Here is a 27,710-nt window from a genome sequence, read left to right on the forward strand (position 1 = left end):
GAGGCAATTGACGGAATGTACTACAAAATGATTTTAAAACTTTTTGTACCAACAAGTTACCAAAAAAAATTTTGGACCAACTTGAAATATTCATGAAACTTTTTGGACCACCGGTGCAATTTATCCGAGTAAAGTTAAATAATAACTTGATTTCAAGGAATGAAGACAAAAATAGGTGAGAAAATTTATTATTAAAGAATTGGTTGTAATAATATTAAGAAAATGTATGTGAGATAATTTATTATTAAATTGAAGAAGATGATAAAAATGTAATGATTGTATTATTGAATTGAGGGAAAAATAATGAATAGTTGAGAGAATTTAGTGTTAAAAATTAATTGTAATAATATATAAAAAAGAGCACGTGAGAGAATTTATTATTAAATTGAAAAAAAAGATAAAAGAAGTAATGATTGTGTTATTAAATTGAGGAAAAAGTAAAGTGAAGTTGAGGGAAAAACAGTGAGGAGGGATTTCTCCAATGTGTATTCATTTTGAATATATATCTTAGCTTTTTTATATCATTTATGTTTTTAATATGATTTTATTATTCAAAATATTAATGTAATTCACACTTGGAGCGAGCTCGTGTACTTATATAACCAATCAATAATTTTGGACGCAAAGCTCAAGTGCAATCCTTTGTGATGGAGGGTGGAGATTAGTGACAGGGGCGAAGGTGGGTATCCGTAGAATGAAAGCTGCCATTGAGCAGGGAGAGAGTCGGACATATGGGGAGATGGAGGATGTCGCCGTTGTGCCGCTAGTGCTGTTGGTCAAGGGGCGAAAGGTCGGTTATGAGGCGAGCAATGGATAGTCGAAGTTGATGACAACCAAGGAGTAGAAAGTCGCCTTCAATTTCTGCTACAAGTCTGCTCGGAGAAGGAGAAGGCGCGACCCTGGCGGAAACGGGAGACTGTTCCATTCAACACCTATACGCACTGCAGGAAATAAGGATGAGAAGGAGGAGGGCAGTTGCGTACCTCCGAGACACCATCAAATACCGTCTTCGTCTAAAATCTGTGGGCAGAGATGTCAGAGATAGCTGTCAACTCCACTAGTTGTCGATAATGAGCTGGTAGAGAGATTGAGCCGCCACCTGGACCGAGGCTGAGATCAGCCACTATTGCCATTTGGACAGTGACTGAGGCAATGCTCAACCGCGCCTGGATCGAGGTGACTAAGCCTAGCCGATTCGCGAATATTAGAAAGCAAGGTAGGGTTCGGGGGATGCTGGCGAGACCCACGACTGGCGAAATCAGTGACCGGCGAGACTCACAGCTGTGACAGAAGCTTCACTGTATTGAGCGAAGATCGACCACGTGAAGGAGTGCCTAGACCAGCGACTGGATCGGAGGTCAACCAGCACTAAGGATCCACCTAACGTGACCTAGAGCAGCAACTCCGAGTGATGACCTTAAAAGGCCACCCGCATCTATCTGAGAAAAGGAAAGGGGATAAAAGAGAAGAGATGGAGAAGAAAGAGAAGGGCCACCATGAACGAAGATAACCGGGAGAAAAAAGAGGACCCTAGCTTTTTGATCCAGATGTTGGCGATGCTCGACCCGCCTAATAGAACTGGACGCGCTGGCAATAGGTCTGTTGTTTTAGGGTTGTTGGGCTAAGAGACATGGAAGAGAGAGATGGGGACCAATCCAACAGTAGCTTCACTTTTCTTTTTAGTACACTCAATTTTTTTTCTTTTTGAGTAAATAGGCAATTTGGTCTCTAACTTTTCACGATTGCATGAATTTGGTCTTCGATACATCATTTAGGTTCATCACTTTGCAAAATTTGTATCATTTTGGATCCAAATGAGGGACCTAAATGATGCAGTTTCGCAATGTGAGGCGTCAAAATGAAGTAACGAGGATCTAATTGATGCAAATTGATAAATTCAGGGACCGAATTGATGCAAAAAATAATGCAAGAACTAAATTGATGCAATCATGAAAATTAAGGGACCAAATTGCTAATTTACTCTTTTTGAGTATTTGATGGGCTTTGGGGATCCACTTTACTTCGATCTTGAGGAATCATAGGAAACTTCATCGTACATGCTTGAAGAAATGAAAATTTGAAAAGAAAATGACGATGAGGAAAAGGATACAACTGTCATGAACTTCACCTTCATCTTCTCCCCCATCAAACCCTTCTCCCAATTCCCATTCAGTCAACTCCGTACTCCCATCTCAGTCCTCCTCCTCGTCTAAGCAGCTACTTGGCGCTCTTTCTCTCTCTCCCTGCGCATCAGAATCCAGTCAATAATGGACGGCGGCGGCCTGGCCGAGGCGGAGTACTCGAAGGCGAAGACGTCGGTGTGGTGGGACATCGAGAACTGTCAGGTCCGCAGAGGGTGCGATGCTCACGCGATTGCCCAGAACATAAGCTCCGCCCTCGTCAAGCTCAATTACAAAGGCCCGGTATCCATCTCTGCCTATGGAGACACCACCGGTATTCGTTCCTCTGTCCAGCAAGCTCTCTCTAGTACCGGAATCGCCCTTAATCACGTCCCTGCAGGTAATGGCTTTTGGTCCGATTGACGATCGGTTCGGTTAGATGGTTTCCCGTGTGTGTGTGTGTGTGTGTGGGGGGGGGGGGGGGGGGGGGGGGGGGGTGGGTGGGGGGGTTGGGGTTATGGTTGCGCATTTTCTCTTTGTTTGGCATTGAAACTGATGGTTTGATGGGGTTATCGATTTCTACGGGGTTGTCGTACATGTGTCTTCCCTTGTGGATGACGTGGTACGGCATGATGTTGATTTCTCCGGTGTAAAGTTTTTGACTTTGCCCTCCATCTAATGAAAATTGAATGTGCTCGGCGGATCTGCATGAGCTGATTTTTCCGAGGATTGTTATTTCTGCAAGATGCTGCTGTGCTTCTCCATTATCAGATCTGCCCCAACTTGTAGGCTGATGTCTGAAATTGGTGCTGTACGACCAGTTTGATGACACGCATGGTGTATTTGCAGGTGTTAAAGATGCAAGCGACAAGAAGATTCTGGTGGACATGTTATTGTGGGCCGTGGACAATCCGGCACCTGCTAACTATTTGTTGATTTCCGGAGACCGTGACTTCTCCAATGCACTTCATCAGTTGCGCATGAGACGATATAACATCCTTCTAGCACAGCCACAGAAAGCATCTGCACCGTTAATCGCAGCCGCAAAGAGCGTATGGCTCTGGACCAGTCTCTCGGCTGGGGGATCCCCCCTGTCGAGTTCTGAATTGCAGCACCTTGGTGGCACCAGTCATATTTCTAGCTCTGAGACATTACAGGTTCCTGTTTCTAGTGTATCCCAAACACATCGCTCGGGGGATTTCGTCGCTGAAAGCCCCAATTTTCATTCGGGAAATCAGAACTTCAATCCTGGGAGGGGCATTGACCCTAGCATGCCTAGTCCTCCTGCCGTTAAACCCATGGGCCCACCTCCACCAGTTGGGATTCCTGGAGATCAAAACAGTTTGAACTCATATCAAGAAGGTCCATATATTGGCGGTGTTCCCTCTTGTGGACCACCTAATGCTGCTAATTTTGATCCTTTTTGGAACAACGGTAACATTCAAGGCAACTATCAGACTCATCATGCACAGCCAGTATGGCCCAATAACTTTGCTGCGCAACCTCCGATTAATCAGGGGAACATGTGTCCACCGAACAGTCACTTCGGTGCCTCTCCTCTAGTGCCACCTAGGCCCGATGGAGCCAACTTTTCTCGAGGACCCCCTGACATTAGCATGTTGAACGTCGGTGCTCATGCTAGCAGAGTTCAAAGCCCTCCCAACTTCGAGCAGCAAAGTTCAAACCCAAAGCAGACATCTGCTAGTGAATCCACGAAGGGCAAGAACAGAGGTAAAGGTGTAAAAGATGGAAGTAAGAACCACAACATACCGCAGAGGAAACATGATGGATCAAGCAAAAAGAACCATATTAGTACAGATCCACCTCCTACTTCCTCTGGGATTGGTACTTCCGATGTTCCTCCTAATGGCATTTCGGGTACCCCAGGACACCCGAAACCTTCTGAGCATGTCCAAGGTCTTATTGGAGTTATCTTACTTGCCTTGAACACCCTAAAGAATGAGAAAGTTATGCCAACTAAAGAGAATATAGTTGGTTGTGTTCGGTGTGGAGATTCTAAACATCGGAATACTGACGTAAAAAAGGTCCTACATAGTGCCATCCAGCAGCAAATGATAGTGAAGCATGACTTGGGTAGTTCTGTGCAGTTGTACGTCAGTAAAAATGAGAAGTTGTGGAAGTATCTGAGCCCTCTTGGAGGTGAGCCAAAAAATTATTCCAACAAAACATGGGCGGAGATACAAAGGTTCTTAGGATCCTCTGAAGGACAATCTGCAATACTGTCTTCTCGGTCCAGGTCAGCTTCGTCGGGATTAGTCTACAGAAAAACCGTTTGAGATTTTTTGCTGAAGTAATATTTTCCTTAACTTGCCTTCTTTCTAATTGGCTAGGTATGAAGCAGGTCTGGTTATGAAGCAAATGTGCTTGAAAGATCATCTTCTGGGTGACATACTCCGGATTCTAAACCTGTTAATAACCGTGAAGAAATGGATAGCACCTGATCCATCAGGATGGCAACCAATTAAAATTACTCTTCCGGATACAAATCACACCAGTTCAGCAGTGAAAAATGATGATGATGGCTCTCCATGCGAATTGGGCAAGCTCTGAGGACATTGGCAGTATGAAGGGGTTAATTGGTGATAAGCCCCTTGCCAATTCGACAAAATTTCCTCAGGAGTTGCCCCTTTAAATTTATGCCGTATTTTCTACTAACCAAGTGCGACCTCTGCCATCGTCTCAGAAGGTTCTCCTTGCAATGAGGTATTGCATGCAGGGAGAGTCAGAAGTCAAATCAATATAATAGAATAGGTTTGCAGGTAACTTGACAGGTTGTTTTTTTATCGCCGGCGGGTGATTTTATGGGAGATAACTGATGGAGTAGTTTGTGCACTCTAGCAGCCTCGACTGCTTATACCCTCAGCTAGTGGCTTTGTCATGTTTATCTCCAAAGGCCATGGATGATAGCACATGCTGGATTCTCTTGGGAGTCGCTTGCTGGAGTGAAAGCATTTGTTGGTTGATTGTCAGAGTTGAGAATGAATCTTCCGTAGCTGTCCAATTCACCCAGCATCAGGGGAACTATATTTCACCGTTGTCATGTTATCTCCAAAGGCCATGGATGATAGCACATGCTGGATTCTCTTGGGAGTCGCTTGCTGGAGTGAAAGCATTGGTTGGTTCATTGTCAGAGTTGAGAATGAATCTTCCGAAGTTGTCCAATTCAACCAGCATCAGGGGAACTATATTTCACCCTTGTCATGTTATCTCCAAAGGCCATGGATGATAGCACATGCTGGATTCCCTTGGGAGTCGCTTGCTGGAGTGAAAGCATTGGTTGGTTCATTGTCAGAGTTGAGAATGAATCTTCCGAAGTTGTCCAATTCAACCAGCATCAGGGGAACTATATTTCACCCTTGTCATGTTATCTCCAAAGGCCATGGATGATAGCACATGCTGGATTCCCTTGAGAATCGCTTGCTGGAGTGAAAGCATTGTTTGATTCATTGTCAGAGTTGAGAATGAATCTTCCGAAGCTGTCCAATTCACCCAGCATCGGGGGAACTATATTTCACCATTGTCATGTTATCTCCAAAAGGCCATGGATGATAGCACATGCTGGATTCTCTTGGGAGTCGCTTGCTGGAGTGAAAGCATTGGTTGATTGATTGTCAGAGTTGAGAATGAATCTTCCGAAGCTGTCCAATTTACCCAGCATCAGATCTGCTCTCTTAGCTTGCGAGGCTCACCGATTGTAGCAAGGTGGTCAAGACCGTCTCAAATGGGCCATCCAATGCAGAAATGAAGAGAGAGAACACGGATACTGTTATCATCTCATGGTTCTCCGGTGATTATCGAGATCAAAGATAGCTGCAGATCCAAATCACTGTTGGTCTATTTCCATTATGTAGTTCTACAAACAAACTGCACTGGAAAAGTGACCGATGAGAGGGAGCATCAGGCATTTGGTACCAAGCGAAAGTTCTGCAGTTTTGGTTGCTTATTATTTGAATGCTGTGAGGAGGCTTCTCTGGGCTCCTTACACGCTGTTCCTGTGAAGGCTGTTCTATTATGATATTTGTAAATTTTTTGGGCTGAGTTATTATGGCTTTGGATGTTCAATCAGTAATTTTAGCAATAATTTTAGCGTGACTTTGGTAAATTAGTCATGTTCTAACTCGGTCCATGGTACCAGGCTTATCAAAGGTTGAAGTCATCAAAGAACCATCGAACTCAAGGCACTAATCCTCATGAACTGAAGATAACTAATTTATTTTATTTTTATTTCTTAGCTGAACGTGGTCTGAAAATAACTATTTGATAATTAAGGACTTGTTTGGTTTCAAAATTCTATTTTAGAATCATAATTCTAATTTAACTCTACCTACTATAAAATAAAATAACTCATACAAAGTCAAAGAGTGAGTCCTATTTATATCACTTTTTTTCACAACAAAACAATATAACTCATACAAAGTCAAAGGGGATCCCATTTATTCCACTCAAAATCAAAATCAAAATCTGATTTTAAAATTCTACTATGAAACCAAACGCAACCTAAATTTTTTATTTTAATTAGGTGGGCCATTCGCATTAAAGTACTCCGTAGTCTGAAACCCACCTATTCGTTGACTATGAAGTCCAGCTGCCCATGAGAGGGGGCTTGTATGCATTCATTTTTGTCATTTAATATAATGCGTGCAAATTCATTTGTCACATCATAATAATAAATAAAACAACTCTTAATACAACACGTAAGTACATGTCATCACACTCATCTCTCTGTATGCCATAACCGATTAGCGATATGATCGCGTACAGCGTTCATTTCGATGCTACTCAAATCTATATCCAATCTATTTCCTTCTTGTAGTGGAGGATTGAGAAATTTATCGTAATCCATCCACGTATCGTCGTACTCCAGAAATAACCTGTCATGATAATTATTACGGCATATAAAATTATGTAAAACAAAACAGGCAAGGATAAGTTGTCCTTGTGTATAAGATATGAAATTCGTCATTAAAGTCAGTATGGCGAATTTCTTTTTCAAAATACCGAAACAACGTTCGATTACATTACGCACCGACGCATGATGCTGATTGAATAGCTCTTTTTCCGTTATTGCCGGATTTTGCCGAGGACAATCACTCCGGTGGTACCGTTCCCCCTTGTATGGAGCCAAATATCCTGGTATATTTGGAAATTTTGCATCAACAACATACTATTGTTCTGCAAAGAACATAAGGAAAATTAAAGTTAATTAAATTAGAGTTGCAGTTTCATAGAAAACCGTCGCATGTATAAGCAAATACTCACGACCACGCGGTGCTGGAAAACCTTTCACTGATGCAGCTTCGGAAAATATTCTTGAATCGTGTGCGGAACCCTCCCAACCCGTCATCACGTATGTAAACATCATGTCGTGTGAACAAGCAGCCAATACATTTTGAGATATCTCGACATTCCGATCGCGATAAAGAACTATGTTCGCCTGTGGCACGCATGCAGCGACATGGGTTCCATCGATAACTCCAATACAATGCTGCATGACAAACGCATAATTATATATACCGAACATAGTATACCGAAAACAATTTTATACAGTATGAAATTAGTAGAAAATATACCCTAAAGAAACGCCACCTTTCGTCATTTTCAATTTCCGGCTGGACAACAACATTCCGCGGTGTTATAAAATCTTGTGATAATTGTTGTATTCTGCGTGCAATTTTTTTGATAAATTGTGACACCGCCTCCTTCGAATGCTGAAACCTTTCCGCCACCATTAAAAATCGCATACTATGTGAAATAACTAACAAGAACATATCGACTTACTCTTCGACTGTGATACCTCTACTAGTATCTGTGATGCCACACCGCAATCGAAGTGTGTCGCATAGATTTCTAAACACGTAGGGTTCCATTCTGAAACTTTCGAAGCACCGAACGTCATTTCCTAGTAGTTCAACAATGTACTGTCTTCCTTGAAGTGCTGAATTTCTACAAGGCCTGTTACGTGGAACGGGATCATCGAGCTGATCATATTGCATCATCATGTAGAAGAACGCCCGCCTATTGTTAGGCTCGTCGTTAATAGAGTTATTGTCATAGCCCGAAGACGACGCATTACGAGACATATTGTTTGACAAATGATCGCCTGTCGGTGTGGACATAAGATCACGAACACTTCATTAACAACGAAACACATTTATCATAACCATTTAACATGCAAACAAAAAATCATCAACAAAAGAAAACACACAAAACAAACAAGAGTTCAGTCATAAAAAAAAACCATAGTAATTTAAAAAAACAAAAATAAAGATGGGTTCACAGATTCTTCAAGTATGAGGAAGCTGCAGTATCCATTCCTGTCGGTCGTCCTCCTTGAACCACATGAAAAACCTCCGCGCTTCCAGATCAAGGAGGGCTTTGACGGCTTTCACATATAGGGAGTGAGGGATTCTCCATTTCAATTTAGCCAACTCCTTGAGAGCTTCCTCAATGCTATTCTTCTCAGGTTTTTCAGGACTCGTTACCGACTTGCTTCTCTTTACCGACGGTGGGGTTTTCTGTGGCTGCTGCTTCGTGTAACTCTCCCTGAACAGGTCCATGCATTCCTGCACATGTGAACTCTTGCTTAGACATCTTTTCGTCACTCGACGTCGAGACTCAGTTATCATGGGCTCTGCAACATAAACGAGGTCGTCACTTTCGTCGGAGCCTTCTTCGAGGTCGACATGTTGTTTTCCCTTCCCCTTCCCCCTAGATAAGAATTCCTCATTCAATCGACGTTCTTCTTCTAAAGTTGGAGGTGGATCGGTCGAGAAGATGTGAAGAGCACCGGTAGCCACTGAAGAACAAAAGAGTTGCTTTTGCAAATCGTAGTGGTTGCAGCCCTTGCTCCGAAATGCCTTGTATGCCCTATTCTTCTGTACAATGAAGTACGTCATGACTCAAAGAAGATCATTGACAATTAATTCAAAACAACCATAGAAGCCGAACAAACAATTTATAAGAATGTACCTTTGCAAACATATCCCAAACATCTTGGTCGGCTATGATGGTGTTTGTGTTTGCATCCCACCCAACGCCTGTATGCCTAACTATTTCAGAGAATCGGGTGAAATTTGTCTTCATTCTCTGATGCTTGACCTTTACCTTTTACAAACACAGTTGTTGATCAGGAAATAGGTTTGCCATCTCAGCTATGATCTCCTTCAAAGTAGTTTGCTTCCATGTTGTAGTGTGTGCTCTTCTCAGCTTCTCAAGCATTATGTTTATGAAAGCAAACTCCATTTCATCACTCCAGTCGATGATATTTTCGCCTTCAGGAGCCACGATGCATGTAGTTGGTCCAGAATAACAATGATCTAACAATGCACCTAACAATGCATTATCAGCAGCAATAGACAACAGTATGAAACACCGAAATCAGTCAGTCTTTTGCTTCTTGAAATGCAAAGAACATGCATCTGCCTATCCCACAGAATGCACAGTAAGATGGCAACGGCCATAAGCCAAAAATTCTGAACCACGACCATGGCATCAACGCATAGTTTTGCAACCACATTAGAAGGGTCAAATTAACTGAGCAGACAAGAAGAAAAGCACAGATTGGTCGAACCACAAATTCACAGCAATATGGGAACATTTTGTTAACAAATCAGGAAGAACAAGCTCATAACTTCGGCCTGTTTCGGAAAGGACAACAAACAAGGCTCATTCATTCCGATGAAAAACAGATTAATGAAATTGACACAGTTACGCCACCTTACACTAACAGGGCAATGGCACCGGATGATCAGGGAGGTCTCGCTAAGCAGATAGCTTCGAAATTCCACCAAGTTTTGCAATCCAAAAGCATTAATCGAGATAGCGATCAGAAGATGTTACCTCACTGCCTATGCCTTTCCAAAACAACAATTTTCTGCGGTTCTTAAACCCCAACCCTGGTGGAGAACAACGAACTGGATGGGGCCCTCGACAGCGACCAAAGTCGGGAATCTCTGGCAGCCGGTGACAGACAGGACATCCTTCGCGAATCACTCCTGAAAAGCTCGTGCTTTTCACTGTTCTTCACACCAAATTTGCACAGGGCAACCTTCACGGACGAACAGCCCTCTGCAAATAACGCATTCATAAGTCAGTAATCGGTGAAATTGATAACTTCAAATCAGTAAATGGGTAGTTTCCAACCTCGATTACAAAGAAATGCCGCCGATTTCGGCCTAGGTTATGCAGACAAAGCAAAGAAGGAAGAAGGGGAACATGCAGGAAGGAGGAGGAGATGGAAAGGAGCGGCTGTGTCTTTACTCTTTCAACGGCTCTCTGCCTTAACACTGACGGGGACAAAAAAAAATCAAACGACTAGTCAAACTAAGCAGCAAAGGGACCCACTGCTCCTTCAAATGCCGCGGTAAATTTTGTTTTTTTGCGAGTTAAACAAAGCAGAGTTGAACAAAACTCATTTGCCAAACATAGCCTTAAAGTTTATTATAATTTGATTTTACAAGATAAAAATAAAAATAAAAATAATTGAAAAAAATTATTATTAAAAAATTAATTATAATAATATTAAAACTTCACTATACCGAGCAAAGATCGACCATGTGAAAGAGTGCCTAGACCCTCGACTGGATCGGAGGTCAACCGGCACGTTTTAGGGTTTCACTTTTCTTTTTCATCGTCCATGCTTGAAAAGAAAATGACTGATGAGGAGAGGCAATAAATTTGAAGGATACAACTGATTTTACTCTAATCTTCTCCACCATGAAGCCTTACTCCCAATTCCCATTTAGTCAACTCCATACTCCCATCTCTGTCCTCATCCTCGTTTAAGCAGCAGCTACTTGGCGCTCACTCACTCTCTCTCTCATACCCATATATACACATAATACATACCCTTCTTCCTTGATCTTCCGATTTAGCATCAGAATCCAGTCAATAATGGACGGCGGCGGCCTGGCCGAGGCAGAGTACTCGAAGGCGAAGACGTCGGTGTGGTGGGATATCGAGAACTGTCAGGTCCGCAGAGGGTGCGATGCTCACGCGATTGCCCAGAACATAAGCTCCGCCCTCGTCAAGCTTAATTACAAAGGCCCGGTATCCATTTCTGCCTATGGAGACACCAACAGTATTCCTTCCCCTGTCCAGCAAGCTCTCTCTAGTACTGGAATCGCCCTTAATCACGTCCCTGCAGGTAATGGCTTTTGGTCCGATTGACGATCGGTTCGGTTAGATGGTTTCCCATCTGGGTTCTTTTTTTTTTTTTGGGGGGGGGAGAGAAAGAATGGATTGTCTCAGCATTTCCCTTTGTTTGGCTTTGAAATTGATGGTTTGATGGGTTATCGATTTCTACGGGGTTGTCGTACCTGGACCGAGGCTGAGATCAGCCACTATTGCCATTTGGACAGTGACTGAGGCAATGCTCAACCGCGCCTGGATCGAGGTGACTAAGCCTAGCCGATTCGCGAATATTAGAAAGCAAGGTAGGGTTCGGGGGATGCTGGCGAGACCCACGACTGGCGAAATCAGTGACCGGCGAGACTCACAGCTGTGACAGAAGCTTCACTGTATTGAGCGAAGATCGACCACGTGAAGGAGTGCCTAGACCAGCGACTGGATCGGAGGTCAACCAGCACTAAGGATCCACCTAACGTGACCTAGAGCAGCAACTCCGAGTGATGACCTTAAAAGGCCACCCGCATCTATCTGAGAAAAGGAAAGGGGATAAAAGAGAAGAGATGGAGAAGAAAGAGAAGGGCCACCATGAACGAAGATAACCGGGAGAAAAAAGAGGACCCTAGCTTTTTGATCCAGATGTTGGCGATGCTCGACCCGCCTAATAGAACTGGACGCGCTGGCAATAGGTCTGTTGTTTTAGGGTTGTTGGGCTAAGAGACATGGAAGAGAGAGATGGGGACCAATCCAACAGTAGCTTCACTTTTCTTTTTAGTACACTCAATTTTTTTTCTTTTTGAGTAAATAGGCAATTTGGTCTCTAACTTTTCACGATTGCATGAATTTGGTCTTCGATACATCATTTAGGTTCATCACTTTGCAAAATTTGTATCATTTTGGATCCAAATGAGGGACCTAAATGATGCAGTTTCGCAATGTGAGGCGTCAAAATGAAGTAACGAGGATCTAATTGATGCAAATTGATAAATTCAGGGACCGAATTGATGCAAAAAATAATGCAAGAACTAAATTGATGCAATCATGAAAATTAAGGGACCAAATTGCTAATTTACTCTTTTTGAGTATTTGATGGGCTTTGGGGATCCACTTTACTTCGATCTTGAGGAATCATAGGAAACTTCATCGTACATGCTTGAAGAAATGAAAATTTGAAAAGAAAATGACGATGAGGAAAAGGATACAACTGTCATGAACTTCACCTTCATCTTCTCCCCCATCAAACCCTTCTCCCAATTCCCATTCAGTCAACTCCGTACTCCCATCTCAGTCCTCCTCCTCGTCTAAGCAGCTACTTGGCGCTCTTTCTCTCTCTCCCTGCGCATCAGAATCCAGTCAATAATGGACGGCGGCGGCCTGGCCGAGGCGGAGTACTCGAAGGCGAAGACGTCGGTGTGGTGGGACATCGAGAACTGTCAGGTCCGCAGAGGGTGCGATGCTCACGCGATTGCCCAGAACATAAGCTCCGCCCTCGTCAAGCTCAATTACAAAGGCCCGGTATCCATCTCTGCCTATGGAGACACCACCGGTATTCGTTCCTCTGTCCAGCAAGCTCTCTCTAGTACCGGAATCGCCCTTAATCACGTCCCTGCAGGTAATGGCTTTTGGTCCGATTGACGATCGGTTCGGTTAGATGGTTTCCCGTGTGTGTGTGTGTGTGTGTGTGGGGGGGGGGGGGGGGGGGGGGGGGTGGGTGGGGGGGTTGGGGTTATGGTTGCGCATTTTCTCTTTGTTTGGCATTGAAACTGATGGTTTGATGGGGTTATCGATTTCTACGGGGTTGTCGTACATGTGTCTTCCCTTGTGGATGACGTGGTACGGCATGATGTTGATTTCTCCGGTGTAAAGTTTTTGACTTTGCCCTCCATCTAATGAAAATTGAATGTGCTCGGCGGATCTGCATGAGCTGATTTTTCCGAGGATTGTTATTTCTGCAAGATGCTGCTGTGCTTCTCCATTATCAGATCTGCCCCAACTTGTAGGCTGATGTCTGAAATTGGTGCTGTACGACCAGTTTGATGACACGCATGGTGTATTTGCAGGTGTTAAAGATGCAAGCGACAAGAAGATTCTGGTGGACATGTTATTGTGGGCCGTGGACAATCCGGCACCTGCTAACTATTTGTTGATTTCCGGAGACCGTGACTTCTCCAATGCACTTCATCAGTTGCGCATGAGACGATATAACATCCTTCTAGCACAGCCACAGAAAGCATCTGCACCGTTAATCGCAGCCGCAAAGAGCGTATGGCTCTGGACCAGTCTCTCGGCTGGGGGATCCCCCCTGTCGAGTTCTGAATTGCAGCACCTTGGTGGCACCAGTCATATTTCTAGCTCTGAGACATTACAGGTTCCTGTTTCTAGTGTATCCCAAACACATCGCTCGGGGGATTTCGTCGCTGAAAGCCCCAATTTTCATTCGGGAAATCAGAACTTCAATCCTGGGAGGGGCATTGACCCTAGCATGCCTAGTCCTCCTGCCGTTAAACCCATGGGCCCACCTCCACCAGTTGGGATTCCTGGAGATCAAAACAGTTTGAACTCATATCAAGAAGGTCCATATATTGGCGGTGTTCCCTCTTGTGGACCACCTAATGCTGCTAATTTTGATCCTTTTTGGAACAACGGTAACATTCAAGGCAACTATCAGACTCATCATGCACAGCCAGTATGGCCCAATAACTTTGCTGCGCAACCTCCGATTAATCAGGGGAACATGTGTCCACCGAACAGTCACTTCGGTGCCTCTCCTCTAGTGCCACCTAGGCCCGATGGAGCCAACTTTTCTCGAGGACCCCCTGACATTAGCATGTTGAACGTCGGTGCTCATGCTAGCAGAGTTCAAAGCCCTCCCAACTTCGAGCAGCAAAGTTCAAACCCAAAGCAGACATCTGCTAGTGAATCCACGAAGGGCAAGAACAGAGGTAAAGGTGTAAAAGATGGAAGTAAGAACCACAACATACCGCAGAGGAAACATGATGGATCAAGCAAAAAGAACCATCCTACTTCCTCTGGCGTTGATACTTCCGATGTCCCTCCTAATGGCACTTCGGGTACACCAGGACACCAGAAACCTTCTGAGTATGTCCATGGTCTTCGTGGAGTTAAGCGTGCCTTGAAGACCCTAAAGAAGGAGAAAGTTATGCCAACTAAAGAAAATATAGTTGGTTGTCTTCGGTGTGGAGATTCTAAACATCAGAAGACTGACGTAAGAAAGGCCCTATATAGTGCCATCCAGCAGGAAATGATAGTGAAGCATGACGTGGGTAGTTCCGTGCAGTTGTACGTCCGTAAAAATAAGAAGTTGTGGACGTATGTAAACCCTCTTGGAGGCGAGCCAAATAATTATTCCAAGGAAACATGGGCGGAGATACAAAGGTTCTTAGGATCCTCCGAAGGACAATCTGCAATGCTGTCTTCTCCGTCCAGGTCAGCTTCGTCGGGATTAGTCTGCAGAAAAGCTGCTTGAGATTTTTTGCTGATCTAATATGTTCCTTAACTTGCCTTCTTTCTAATTGTCTAGGTATGAAGCAGGTCTGGTTATGAAGCAAATGTGCTTGAAGGATCATCTTCTGGGTGATATACTCCGGATTCTAAACCTGTTAATCACCGCAAAGAAATGGATAGCACATCATCCATCAGGATGGCAACCAATTAAAATTACTGTTGGAGGTGGGCGGTGACCGCCATTAAGGCTCCACCAATTGAAAAAGTTAACCAATTGAAAAAGTTAACATCACGTTAATATTGATATCAAATTAATATTTATGTATTTATTGATTAAGAAAAGAATCATGTTAAAATTGATAAGGTATATGAAAATTTTTTAATTTTTAATTTTGATAATTAATCCTAATTTTTCCTATCATTCTCAACGGTCATAATATTCGAGCCAAACACTACCTCAGAGAAAAAGCATCCATGGAGGCATTTCAGAGTCAAGTCGTCTTTTAGTCAAGTCGTCTCTTGGCAGTCATTATTTCCTTTGCTCCCAAAAAGAGAAAAAAAAGTCGTTTCTTGCCAAGTCTACTGAATGGACCCCATTGGACCAAATACGCTAATGTTCCTGAACTGAAAGTAACTAATTTATTTTATTTTTATTTTTTAGCTGGACCTGGTCTGAAAATAACTAATTGAAAATTAAGTTTTTTTTTTTGTTATTTTAATTTTAATTAGGTGGACCATTCGCATTAAAGTATTCCGTACTATTAACCCCACCTGCTCGTTGACTATGAAGTCCAGTTGCCCATACAAAGGGGTTTATATGTGTTCGTAACGGTGTAGGGTTTAATATAATTTGATTTCACGTAATGGAGATAAAAATACGTGGAAAATTTTATTGTTAAAGAATTGGTTATAATAATGTTAAAAATAGGTATATGAGAGAATTTATTATTAAATAATAATAAAAATAATTATTTAAGAGAAAAGTAAAATGAAGTTGACGAAAAATCAGTTAGGAGGATTTTTTTTTCTATATGGATTTATTCTGAATATATATCTCAGCATTTTATATCATTTATGATTTTTTATATATGATTTTATTATTCAAAATATTAGTGTAACTCACACTTGGAGCGGGCTCGTTGACATATATAATCAATCAATAATTCTGAACGTAAAGGTCGAATCCGATGAGATCTAAAGAAATTTCTCGAAGTAGTTGTTCCATTATCTGAAAAGGGAAAAACTGATCAAGCTGTCACATTAAAATAAAACTAAATTAATAGCCCGCGGATATTTTCGGGCCAGAGCTACTGGAATTAAGACAATGATTGTTAACCGATATTATAAATGATAAATAGTCAATAAAGAATATATTTTTTGGGATCTCTATGGGCCAAAATAGAAAAGAGGAAGGAAAGTAAACAAGTAATAAATCACTAACCTCATGAATTATTATTCTCAAATGAAACTTACACGACAGCTATATCAAGAAGCAAATCAATATTTGTTCGAATAATGTAAATCATGTGTATGTGTTCACAATATCAAATACAGAGGGTGCATCATAAAATTTATTTAAAATATGGACTTTTATATTGAAAAACTTTTATTCGAGTTCTTTGCGTTGTTGGTGTAGGATCTACATTCCAAGAACAATCAAACCATTAGGAGATTGTAATTGTGTAGAAACAATAAGGCGTCATAAAAAATTCCATATTATTACTTTCATAGATAGCTAAAAGACTCACAACATTGGGCCTGTTTGGTTTCAAGATGGTATTTTAAAATCACAATTCTAACTTAACTCTACTCACTACAAAACAAAATAACTCATACAAAGTCAAAGAGTGGGCCCCATTTATACCACTTTTTTCCACAACAAAATAACATAACACATACAAAGTCAAAGGTGGCCCCATTTATATCACTCAAAATCAAAATCAAAATCTGATTTTAAAATCCTACTATGAAACCAAACGCAACCTTACTGTTCTTATCGGGTTCAATTGCTTGGAGTTCTATTCCAAAACATTCTCGATTATCTTTGCAGTCTGATTGAATTCACAATACTCCATTACTTTCCTTTTATGTGATCTTTTATTTTCTCATAATAATCACATTTAATTCAGTATGAATGTAAGTATAAATATGAGATTAATGGTATTCCATTCTTTCGACTTCCATAGTGACGTGGGTGAAAGGAACTACTTGCTCCTCGTTCATGAGTTCGAGGATATATTCTCTCCTAGCTAAGGTACAATATTATCTTTATATGAAAGTAATGATTAAGTATGTCCAGTTAGATGACCTCAGAACACTCGTTTCTGAATAGAATTTTCTCGGACTTTTGATTTTTTTTAATTGTTAAATCATTAATAAATTAGTAAATTTAAATATCTTTATTTATGATATCTTCTAAAATATATTTATCTTTTTAGATTTTTGAAATTTTTTATTTTTGTATTAATTTTTTTAAAATAAAAACGGTTTGATTTAATCTTAAAAAGATATATGGTATGATAAAATTCGCTTTTCTCTTTCTTTGAGTTTTTGAATTTTTATAATAATTTTTACAAACACTATTTCTTTTTTAAAATTTAACAATACCTTTTGACAAAATCAGAGTAAAATAGAATACTTTTCTAATTTTTACATAAGATATAGTTGATTACAAAATATTTAATTAGATTTATTAATTTAAAAATAAAATGAATATTTTTTGATAAGATATCGATATAACGAAATATTTTTGTAACTTTTAAGAAGATTTTATCATCTATCTATATGATGTATAAGATAATATTGAATTTTTTTGTTTAAGATAAAAATGTAATATGTAATCATATAAATATAATTATAAAAATAATTATATATTAATATATGATTATTTATAATAGAGATGTATTAATACATATTTCTATAATATATAGTCGCGCCCACTATCTTTAATGTAGGCTAATTTTTTGAAAATTTTAAAACTGAATGAATATTTTTATTAGAAATTGACATAATAGAATATTTTTGAAACTTTAGAAGATTATCATCTACATAGTATTTGATAATCTTGAATTTTCTTTTGTGTGAAATTAATATCTAATGAAATTGGCATTAATATTAAAATCAGCAAAGATTTATATATGCGAATAACTATATTTTTTACTTTATTGGTAAAAAGTTAACAATAATCATATATATCTAATTAATATATATTATTGATTGTGAATTAGATTTGTATACATAACTTTATATTTTTATTTATTTTGTTATTTGAAATTAGCATATATATGATATATATATTTAATTATAATCCAATTTACAAAAAAAAAAAATCACTTTTCATCCCATACAAATGCACGGATTTCACGATTGATATACTTGTTGGGGTTAGGGATGTACTCAACCAAACAATAACGCAGCGATTAATCTTCCTCCCCTTCTAGTGTAATCGAGATAGGAACTAATCAAATCAACCAACAAGCAGTAAAGTAAAACAACACCAAGAATTTTACTTGGAAAACCCCAATGTGGGGAAAAACCACGGGACCAACTCCGAATCAACGATCCACTATGAAGATTATACAATGTCTTTCATCAAGGGTAAACCCTTGGATCACCAAACTCAAGAGAAACACTCTCTTGGATCACCCAAATACTAAATTCGTCACCCACACCGGGTGGTTCACAAAATCAGCTGAAACAGCACCTATAGAGCTCGAATAGAAATTCTGACCGTTCAGAAGTTAGCCCCACGTGTTGTGAAGCTGCTGTCAAAATTTCGTCCCAATCGGAGTTCGTTTGATGTCCCGATCGAGGTTTGATCTCCAGCTGCGCGCTGCCCCTGTTGAGCAGAATTCGGCTCTGCTCTTCCTTTGTTCTTTGTGCTGTTTTGCTGCTTGCAGCTCCTCTGCCGCTGCTGTCTACACTCTGCTGCTACTGCAGTCTGCTGCTGCTTTTATACCTCAGCTGATTTGCTGAAGAATAAACCCTAACAAAATGGGTTCTTAGGCTTATTAAGGCCCGATAAAAGCCCAATACAATTTGAGCCCAACTTCCTCCAAATTGGAGGGATACCCAACAAACTCCCCCTCCCGACTATTTGGAGGCTTCAAGCATACCGGCTATACTTCGGCAAACATGAAGTTTCTCCCTAGCGAGAGGTTTTGTCATCATATCAGCTCCATTCTCATCGGTGTGCACTTTGTCTAGCTTCACCAGCTTGGACTCCAACACATCTCTAATCCAATGAAGCTTGATATCGATATGCTTCGACCTCGAATGGAAAGTGGGATTCTTGCAAAGATGAATTGCGCTTTGACTATCACAGTGTAGAACATACCTTTCTTGCTTCAAGCTCAACTCCTGCAAAAACTTTTGCAACCACAACATCTCCTTGCAACCTTCGGTCACCGCAATGTATTCGGCTTTCGTTGTAGACAAAGCGATGCACTTTTGAAGCCTTGACTGCCATGAGATAGCTCCCCCTGCAAAAGTCATCAAGTATCCCGAAGTGGATTTCCGGGAATCAATATCTCCTGCCATATCCGCATCCGTATAGCCCACTAACTCCGGCTTACCAGTGCCAAAGTGTAAACACACCTTGGATGTTCCTCTGAGATACCTCAGAATCCACTTAACTGCATTCCAATGCTCTTTCCCCGGATTGGAGAGAAAACGACTAACCACACCAACAGAATGAGCGATATCTGGTCTTGTACAGACCATGGCATACATCAAACTTCCTACAGCTGATGAGTAAGGAACTTTCTTTATCTCTTCTTTCTCCTTCTCACTTGTAGGACATTGCTTCGAGCTAAGTTTGAAATGAGAAGCAAGTGGTGATGAAACTGGTTTAGCATTACCCATGTTGAACCGATCCAAAATCTTCTCGATGTACTTCTCTTGAGAAAGCCAAAGTTTTCCACTTGATCTGTCACGAGAAATATGCATCCCAAGGATCTGCTTTGCCGGTCCCAAATCCTTCATGGCAAAGGACTTGTTGAGCTCCTTCTTCAACTCTATAATCTTGCTCATATCATGACCAACAAGTAGCATATCATCCACATATAACAGTAAAATGATAAAATCACCATTCGAGAATTGTTTCACGAACACACAATGATCTGAAGTTGTCCGTGTGTAGCCATGGCTCAACATGAAAGAGTCAAACTTTTTATACCACTGCCGAGGTGCTTGCTTAAGCCCATACAAGCTCTTCCTCAGCCTGCACACCAAATGCTCCTTACCTTTAACTCGGAATCCTTCAGGCTGCTCCATATATATTTCTTCCTCCAAGTCACCATGTAGGAAAGCTGTTTTTACATCGAGCTGCTCGATCTCCAAATTTAGACTAGCTGCCAGTGCGAGAACAACTCGGATCGATGACATCTTGACAACAGGCGAGAAGATCTCCTCGAAGTCAACTCCTTTCTTCTGGTTGAAACCTTTCACTACCAGTCGAGCTTTGTATCGAGGTCGCGAGTTCTCTGTCTTCAACCTGTAGACCCATTTGTTCTTCAATGCTCTCTTACCTTGCGGTAGCTTCACTAGGTCATACGTGTGATTTTCAGACAAGGAGTTCATCTCCTCATTCATCGCCTTCAACCAGTGCTCCTTGTACTCATGTGCCACAGCTTCATCATAGCACTCAGGTTCTCCCCCGTCAGTCAGTAGCACATATTCATGAGGCGGATATCTTGTAGATGATCGTCTTATTCTATCAGATTGTCTAGGTAGATCTGCAGGCTCTAACTGTAACTGCGAGCCTGTATCATCCGTAGTCACATCATCATCTACCTGAGGAATCTCACCCCCAGTCGTGGTTTCTTCATACTCACCAGGTACCTCTTCCATTGGATGCTCTACATCAACCGGTACAGGAATAGAGATCTCGTGAGGATTGCCTACACTGGCCTTCTCTAACTTTTGCAAATCCTCGATTGTCTGGTCCTCAAAGAAGACAACATCCCTGCTCCTGATGATCTTCTTGCTATCAGGGTCCCAAAGCCTGTACCCGAACTCTTCATGTGCATAACCCAAGAAGATGCATTGTTTTGCCTTGGCATCAAGTTTTGATCTTTCATCTCGAGGAATGTGGACAGATGCCCTGCACCCGAATACTCTGAGATGCTTGTATGATACTTTCTTGCCGGTCCACACCTGCTGGGGTACATCTCCATCAAGTGCAACTGACGGTGTAAGATTAATAAGATCAACCGCTGACCTCATTGCCTCGCCCCAGAAAGGCTTAGACAGTTTCGCTTGAGAAAGCATACAACGAACTCTCTCAACAATTGTGCGGTTCATCCTCTCTGCAAGCCCGTTCTGTTGTGGTGTCTTCGGTACCGTCTTCTCAAGTTTGATACCGTGAGTCCTGCAATAGTTCTCGAAAGGACCCCTATACTCACCACCATTATCAGCTCTGACACATTTCAGTTTCATGCCCGTTTCTCTTTCCACTGCTACATGGAAGTTCTTGAAAATCTCAGTCACCTGATCTTTAGTTTTCATAGAGTAAGCCCAAACCTTCCTGGTGTGATCATCTATAAAGGTCACAAAATAGAGAGCACCACCAAGAGATCTATCCGACATGAAACAAACATCAATATGCACAAGGTCAAGTATATTATCGCATCTAGAGGGACGACTTCTAACAAAAGAAACTCTCCTCTGCTTACCAGCTAAACAGTGATTACAAGTGCTCAAGTGCATACCTTTAACGGGCAAAGACTGCTTTCTAGCAAGAATTTGAATACCTTTCTCGCTGATATGTCCGAGTCTCCTGTGCCATAGCTCGATAGGATAATCCTCAGCAACATTAATTTGACCGGAATTGTGTCTGGCACGCAGCCTGTAGAGAGTGTCGGTCTTCTGACCCCGTGCCACAATCAACGAACCCTTGGAGAGCTTCCATCTCCCATTACTAAATTCGTTACTGTAGCCTTCATCATCAAGCTGACCCGTCGAGATTAGGTTAAGGCGAATTTCTGGAACATGCCTCACCTTCTTCAGAAGCAACTTGCAGCCAAGCTCGATCTCTAGACAGACATCACCAGTACCGACAATCTTGCATGACTGTCCATTTCCCATTCTCACATAACCATAGTCCCCGGTAGTGTAAGATGAGAAGAAATCCCGATGAGGAGTGACATGAAACGAGGCACCTGTATCTGCAACCCAGGTAGAGTCCTGACATGTGAAATTCACATAGGCTTCATCACAAATGATGTAGGTCTCTCCATCAGATGCCACTGCTGTAGTGCCTTCTTCCTTCTTGCTCTCACCGTTGCCATTCTGATTTTTCTTCAGAGCTCTACACTCCCTTTTGTAGTGTCCCTCTTTTCCACAGTGATAGCAAGTGACCACTTTCCTCGTCTTCGACTTTGATCTGCCCCTCGATTTGCCACGTGAGTTACTATGCTTGGAAGAGAAATTTCTGCTTTGACTTCTCCCCCGTTGTTCAGTAACCAAAGCTTCAGACTGAATGGAAATTCCCGTGCCTTTCCTTCTAGTCTCCTCATTAAATAAACTGTCTGTCACCGTAGCCAACGATAGCTTCCCGTTTGGCGCAGAATTGCTTAATGCAACCACAAGTGTGTCCCAATTATCCGGTAGAGTCCCTAAAAGTAGACAGGCCTGCAACTCATCGGGTAATATTATCTCCAGGTTCGTCAACTGGTTAATAATATCCTGGAAATTACTCATGTGCGCAGCCATATCACCTCCATCCTGGAAACGAAGATGAACCAGCTTCTTCACGAGGAATGCCTTATTTTGTGGTGTCTTCCTCGCATAGAGATTTGTCAATTTATCCCACAAAGCTTTTGCATTTGTCTCATGAGCAACATGATGATAAATACTATTGTCTATCCACTGCCGAATCAAACCAATAGTCTTCCGATTTGTGCGTTCCCAAGCCTTGTCATCCTTATCTTTGGGTTTCGCGGAATCCCCTTCAATAGGATCGTACAAATCCCTGCAAAATAGAAGATCCTCCATCCGAGACTTCCATATAGAGTAGTTGGTTGCATTCAACTTGAACATGGATCCTGTAGACTCCTCCATCTCGAAAACACCGAAAAAAAACTCAAACTTCTCTAACCCGAAGCTCTGATACCACTTGTTGGGGTTAGGGATGTACTCAACCAAACAATAACGCAGCGATTAATCTTCCTCCCCTTCTAGTGTAATCGAGATAGGAACTAATCAAATCAACCAACAAGCAGTAAAGTAAAACAACACCAAGAATTTTACGTGGAAAACCCCAATGTGGGGAAAAACCACGGGACCAACTCCGAATCAACGATCCACTATGAAGATTATACAATGTCTTTCATCAAGGGTAAACCCTTGGATCACCAAACTCAAGAGAAACACTCTCTTGGATCACCCAAATACTAAATTCGTCACCCACACCGGGTGGTTCACAAAATCAGCTGAAACAGCACCTACAGAGCTCGAATAGAAATTCTGACCGTTCAGAAGTTAGCCCCACGTGTTGTGAAGCTGCTGTCAAAATTTCGTCCCAATCGGAGTTCGTTTGATGTCCCGATCGAGGTTTGATCTCCAGCTGCGCGCTGCCCCGGTTGAGCAGAATTCGGCTCTGCTCTTCCTTTGTTCTTTGTGCTGTTTTGCTGCTTGCAGCTCCTCTGCCGCTGCTGTCTACACTCTGCTGCTACTGCAGTCTGCTGCTGCTTTTATACCTCAGCTGATTTGCTGAAGAATAAACCCTAACAAAATGGGTTCTTGGGCTTATTAAGGCCCGATAAAAGCCCAATACAATTTGAGCCCAACTTCCTCCAAATTGGAGGGATACCCAACAGATATATATATAGTTAGGAACACGTATGTTTACCCTCGAAATCCAAAGATTTAATCCGTTCAGTACTCACCAGTATGAGAGCCCTTGATATTAAACCTCGCTAAATGTTCACTTATGAATTACCACGCTACGACTTACAATCTCAACCTAGGAACGGTTTGGAAATTGATTTAGTGTCAGATGTACGAAAGAAATTCCTTGCCTAACAGCAAGCAAAATGAAAACAAAAAAAATGCCCTAGTTGAGTGGAATAGTAACCTATAATACTCCATCCTCTGAAATTGCGAGAATAATGTCCCACAATTTTCTCACCGAAAAAAAACTCACCTCGAAAAAAAAGAAAGGGCCGTCCAGTTCTCATCTTATCTTAAGAAGAAAAGAAAAGTTTTGCCATCGTAAAATTGAAACTATTATTTCTGTTTGAGTGTCGACTTTGCATTGTTGACGAACTCCTAGCTACTTAAAAAGTCATATCTACATGAGAATCCGATACTGCTTAATGCAACGATACTGACTCTCGTATCTCACATGCATTTGCTTCTTATCCATAGAATCCCACACAAACACACCCACCCCCCCCCCCCCTCCCTTTTTTCGCGTCAATCAACAAGCAGTGTTAAGCAGTGAAGTTAACATGAACATTTGCGTGTAAAAGAAGTGAAAGTAGACAATGCAATGGCAACACGATGAGTAGTGCACACGAGCAGTACTGAAGAAATCGGAACTCCTATACGGGTATCAAAGTACATGTCCACCGACGTCGAGAAGGGGACAGAGACATATACAAGCCCTTCAAAAGGAACTATGTTTCGAGTGTACGAATCGGTAAGCTCCGACATAGACACTGCAGGTGCCACAGTTTTCTTTTTCTGGTTACCACAACTTCCATGAAGTACACTGAACACGACAGAATCTACAGTTATGGTACAATAAGTCCACTACGAGCAACCATAGTGATTCCCTCTTGAACTCTTCCGCTTACTGCAGGAAACAGAGATGACGCATGATCAAATACATGATGTATAACTGCCCCTCCAATTGGTTGAAATGTTGTAAGGCTCGACTATCCATCGAGAGACAACGGAAATGTGTACACCGGCAAAAGATGTTCCATTAATTTAATAGCCAGAAAATGAATGATTACCTGGTCAGATGGCCGTTAAATCAAGCATCAAGTTTAAACGACATACACTATTTCTTCTTCTTGCCACCTGCAGCCTTAGCCTTTTTAATCGCAGTTTCTTTAGCACTCTCTGAAGTTTCCTGTGGCAGCCAGTCACACGAAATAGGGAACACGTGAATAAAGAGTCTTCTAAAAGTGAACGCATGAAGAAATCATCATAATACGAAAGAGCTGCACCTTTCTTTTAATGGGTGTTGATGTGTTAGCAACTGGCTTGAAGAAGGATTCTAACCTGCAAGGTTATATTAGTTGGAAATGGATGCTTGCAAGCGAGCATATCTGATAACAGACTTTCTTTCAATAAACATTTATTACCGTCCCTGCGACGACTTATTCTTGGCTGTCTTGATCTTTTCTATTGCCTATCATAACAATCAAGATGGTTTTGAAATCTGTTATCAAATGTCTTGCAAATTAAAATTCTTTTCATCTCTTGAAGAAGTACTCTCTTACCTTTGTAACTCTATCAATGTTGAACCCATTCTCATTCACCAAGAAGGTGATCAACCCCTACAAATAAGAGAGGCCGACTATGCATGTCAGTAGCTGCACAATCGAATTTCATGTCTTTACATTATATTCAACTCACCTCTTCATCAGGAGCACCCCATTTTATCTCTGGATGCTCTTTCTCAGAGAAGACTAGTGGATTCTTGAACAGTTCTCGGGCCTGTTCGTATGGCCAGTTTTCTGGTATTTGATATCTAAATAACAAATCCAGTGTCAATAGTAAAGCATAATGAATATATGGAAAATGCTGCAGGACAAGGATAGCAGGTAAAAAATATGGAAGTCACCTCTCCTTATTAATGTTTTCCAATATGTTCTCTATGGAGCCATGTTGACGAATAAGCTTCAAAGCGGTCTGTCCCCCGATACCTATTATAACAAGTTATATCAGGTCTTCAAGGAGAGGACATAATTCTTCAAGCCAACTATGGTTGGTGGAAAATCCCGACTACCTCGAATGCTTTCACAATAATCACATCCAGAGAGAATGCAGAGGTCAATGAATTGGTCCATAATGAGGTTCAGCTCCTCCAGAATCTGATAGAGGACCTCATGAGATTAAAAGTCAAACCAAAGAATGGTATCTTCTACAGCACTCCAAGTACCTTTGAAATTTCAAACTCCATCACTGGTACTTTTCTGGAGCTTGGATCCATGAGGTGACGTAGAAATCTAGGAGCTCCGAAAGTGAGAGAATCCATGTCTTCAGAAGCCACCGCATAAACCTGAGACTTAGAAAGGAATCTTGAATCTTCACATCAAACCGCATGCAAAGCAAATCCTATTTCAAATGATTAAGATTCAGCAGGACTTGCCTGCCCCGACTTGCAAAGTGCAGCACATTGTGCCTCTGCTTCAGAAGGAGCCTAGAATTGACAAGTGTGATTTCAATAAGATTTAAGTGTTGAGATCTTGACAGGAGAATTACATCTAAAGAACTCAGCAGAGATGCTAAAATATTTACCTCAATTACAGGCACTCCCATGAGCCTTAGAAGTCTCTTGCAATCTTCATTGTGCTGCTTTGTCACCTGTCAATTTTGGGTCAAGCATTGTCCGTTTTTCCAAAGTTTTCAACTTTCACCAGAGTCCACAGATACACTGATATTGATGAATGACTGAGCGGAAAAAGAAGTAAACAATCACATACTTTGACTGTTCGCTTACTGAACTTCTCGATATCTTCCTTATTGCCTATCTGCGATGAGGGAAAACATCATTTTGAGACATTTATGCAGAAGAAGAAAAAACTCGAAACACAGAAATACAAAAAGATCGCTGGAGCCATCTTCCTGATGATTGAAATACAAGTACAAACCACGAGGAAAGGTATGCACCAGTAATGCTAAAGAGAATCACACCCGTGGTAGAAACTACAATCACAAAGTTACCTCCCTGGCTTCTGACAAATCCTCAGTAGCATCAGCCCTCTTTGAAAAACTGCATCAAAAACTTTACCCTCAACTATATTATAGCATATAAGCGATCTGGAAATTCCCAAGGAATAACAAAAGGAAACAATTTCCGAGTACCGCTTAGCAAGTTCTTGTTTCTTCAGTTCAGGAGGTTGACCATCGAAGATATAACTAAGTGACACAATGAAATCAGTCAACAAGGAAGCCCGAACATTTCAGCACAGGGAAGGTGAGTAAACATGACTAGAGTAAAACAAAGTAACACTGGCAAAGGAACAGGGCAAAGACATACACCGGCTTTATTCCAGCCTCCAAAAGCCTGATCGTTCGGGTAAACATGCCTTGCAAGTGACTGCCACGATCAAAAGCATAAAACCCAGATCAAAGAATCATCCAAAATCAACACATTTAAGGCCAAAACTTGGAATTTTCTTCAATTTTTCCGCTTGATACTTATCTAAACAGAAATACAGAAGGAGCACTTCTCTCCCGCTAACAGCTAGCAAAATTACCTTGTGACCTCCCCTGCCTCATTGGTTAATGTATCCGTACCAACCCTTCCCACCACAATCAGGAACTGATAGATGCTCATGCTGGCGTCAATGGCGATTTTCCGGCCGAAGTAGCTCTCGAATTTGTGCTCCTTCATCGCCTTAGGCGCATTGTCGGCGAGCAGCTTCGTTAAACCCTACGAAGCCCACCACCAGTGCCAGAATTCAGGCCGAATACGCAACGCAAGCGACCAAATCCATAGAAAACGAAGAGAAATTGAGCGAAGGGTGACGACCTTTATCCCCATTTTCGTGAAGCAGAGGTTCGCTTCTCTTCTTCTGCTCAGCTCTCTCTCTCTCTCTCGCGCGCGCTCTGCAACTTCTGTTCTGTTGAGCCTTCGCGGCTTTTCGCGCGTGTGAGGTTTTGCTGACACGTGTGAACACGCAGAGATCAATGGGCCGGGCTTTCTAAGGGCCTATTGGGCCGACCTAATGAGATCGACCCAACTAGGTGGGCCCCGCCTCAAGAACCTCGTTGCCGACGGTCGGATTAGACATCCGG

The 27,710-nt window shown here is 41.7% G+C and overlaps 4 protein-coding genes and 1 long non-coding RNA gene across 8 annotated transcripts; 2 read left to right on the forward strand and 3 right to left on the reverse strand.

Moving 5' to 3' along the window:
- Positions 1-423: 423 nt before the first annotated feature.
- Positions 424-12,269, reverse strand: LOC116212690. Its single transcript, XR_004157900.1, has 3 exons — positions 11,459-12,269; positions 984-1,099; positions 424-899 (listed from the first exon to the last, which is right to left on the reverse strand). It is a non-coding gene; the product is annotated as an uncharacterized LOC116212690 (long non-coding RNA).
- Positions 1,958-6,243, forward strand: LOC116211819. The gene is made up of 3 exons (XM_031546375.1): positions 1,958-2,520; positions 2,970-4,377; positions 4,472-6,243. The coding sequence occupies exons 1-3, from the start codon at positions 2,268-2,270 to the stop codon at positions 4,689-4,691; spliced, it is 1,881 nt and encodes a 626-aa protein (XP_031402235.1). The 5' UTR covers positions 1,958-2,267; the 3' UTR covers positions 4,692-6,243.
- Positions 8,234-12,624, reverse strand: LOC116212419. Of its 4 annotated transcripts, none has more exons than XM_031547059.1 (4): positions 10,284-11,100; positions 9,981-10,208; positions 9,111-9,457; positions 8,234-9,016 (listed from the first exon to the last, which is right to left on the reverse strand). In XM_031547059.1, the coding sequence occupies exons 3-4, from the start codon at positions 9,222-9,224 to the stop codon at positions 8,426-8,428; spliced, it is 705 nt and encodes a 234-aa protein (XP_031402919.1). In that variant the 5' UTR covers positions 9,225-9,457; positions 9,981-10,208; positions 10,284-11,100; the 3' UTR covers positions 8,234-8,425. The 4 variants fall into 4 exon arrangements, with proteins under 4 accessions (XP_031402919.1, XP_031403078.1, XP_031402997.1 ...); XM_031547218.1 differs by having other exon boundaries at positions 9,111-9,469; XM_031547137.1 differs by lacking the exon at positions 10,284-11,100 and adding an exon at positions 12,488-12,624 and having other exon boundaries at positions 9,111-10,208.
- LOC116212047 lies at positions 12,368-15,128 on the forward strand. Its single transcript, XM_031546664.1, has 3 exons — positions 12,368-12,879; positions 13,328-14,714; positions 14,809-15,128. Exons 1-3 carry the CDS (start codon positions 12,627-12,629, stop codon positions 14,966-14,968), a joined length of 1,800 nt encoding a protein of 599 aa, XP_031402524.1. The 5' UTR covers positions 12,368-12,626; the 3' UTR covers positions 14,969-15,128.
- Positions 15,129-24,257: 9,129 nt separating this feature from the next.
- Positions 24,258-27,590, reverse strand: LOC116199920 (flap endonuclease 1-like). Its single transcript, XM_031530547.1, has 17 exons — positions 27,445-27,590; positions 27,170-27,345; positions 26,950-27,009; positions 26,775-26,828; positions 26,634-26,682; positions 26,393-26,440; positions 26,208-26,273; positions 26,059-26,109; positions 25,849-25,968; positions 25,696-25,780; positions 25,531-25,612; positions 25,323-25,437; positions 25,187-25,243; positions 25,049-25,095; positions 24,911-24,965; positions 24,695-24,813; positions 24,258-24,531 (listed from the first exon to the last, which is right to left on the reverse strand). Exons 1-16 carry the CDS (start codon positions 27,454-27,456, stop codon positions 24,742-24,744), a joined length of 1,149 nt encoding a protein of 382 aa, XP_031386407.1. The 5' UTR covers positions 27,457-27,590; the 3' UTR covers positions 24,258-24,531; positions 24,695-24,741.
- Positions 27,591-27,710: the final 120 nt, after the last annotated feature.

Source organism: Punica granatum, chromosome 1 (assembly GCF_007655135.1).
Source record: "Punica granatum isolate Tunisia-2019 chromosome 1, ASM765513v2, whole genome shotgun sequence".
NCBI lineage: Eukaryota > Viridiplantae > Streptophyta > Magnoliopsida > Myrtales > Lythraceae > Punica > Punica granatum.

Excerpts from the sequence above, each read along its gene's own strand:
- LOC116211819 (XM_031546375.1), top strand. The coding sequence starts at position 2,268 with ATGGACGGCGGCGGCCTGGCCGAGGCGGAGTACTCGAAGGCGAAGACG. Across the intron at positions 2,521-2,969 it reads CCTTAATCACGTCCCTGCAG|GTGTTAAAGATGCAAGCGAC; the intron begins GTAATGGCTTTT and ends GTGTATTTGCAG. Across the intron at positions 4,378-4,471 it reads ATACTGTCTTCTCGGTCCAG|GTATGAAGCAGGTCTGGTTA; the intron begins GTCAGCTTCGTC and ends CTAATTGGCTAG.
- LOC116212419 (XM_031547137.1), bottom strand. The coding sequence starts at position 9,224 with ATGAAGACAAATTTCACCCGATTCTCTGAAATAGTTAGGCATACAGGC. Across the intron at positions 9,017-9,110 it reads TTTGGGATATGTTTGCAAAG|AAGAATAGGGCATACAAGGC; the intron begins GTACATTCTTAT and ends TTCATTGTACAG.
- LOC116212047 (XM_031546664.1), top strand. The coding sequence starts at position 12,627 with ATGGACGGCGGCGGCCTGGCCGAGGCGGAGTACTCGAAGGCGAAGACG. Across the intron at positions 12,880-13,327 it reads CCTTAATCACGTCCCTGCAG|GTGTTAAAGATGCAAGCGAC; the intron begins GTAATGGCTTTT and ends GTGTATTTGCAG. Across the intron at positions 14,715-14,808 it reads ATGCTGTCTTCTCCGTCCAG|GTATGAAGCAGGTCTGGTTA; the intron begins GTCAGCTTCGTC and ends CTAATTGTCTAG.
- LOC116199920 (XM_031530547.1), bottom strand. Across the intron at positions 26,110-26,207 it reads TGGGAGTGCCTGTAATTGAG|GCTCCTTCTGAAGCAGAGGC; the intron begins GTAAATATTTTA and ends TGTCAATTCTAG. Across the intron at positions 25,613-25,695 it reads TTATTGTGAAAGCATTCGAG|GTATCGGGGGACAGACCGCT; the intron begins GTAGTCGGGATT and ends TTGTTATAATAG.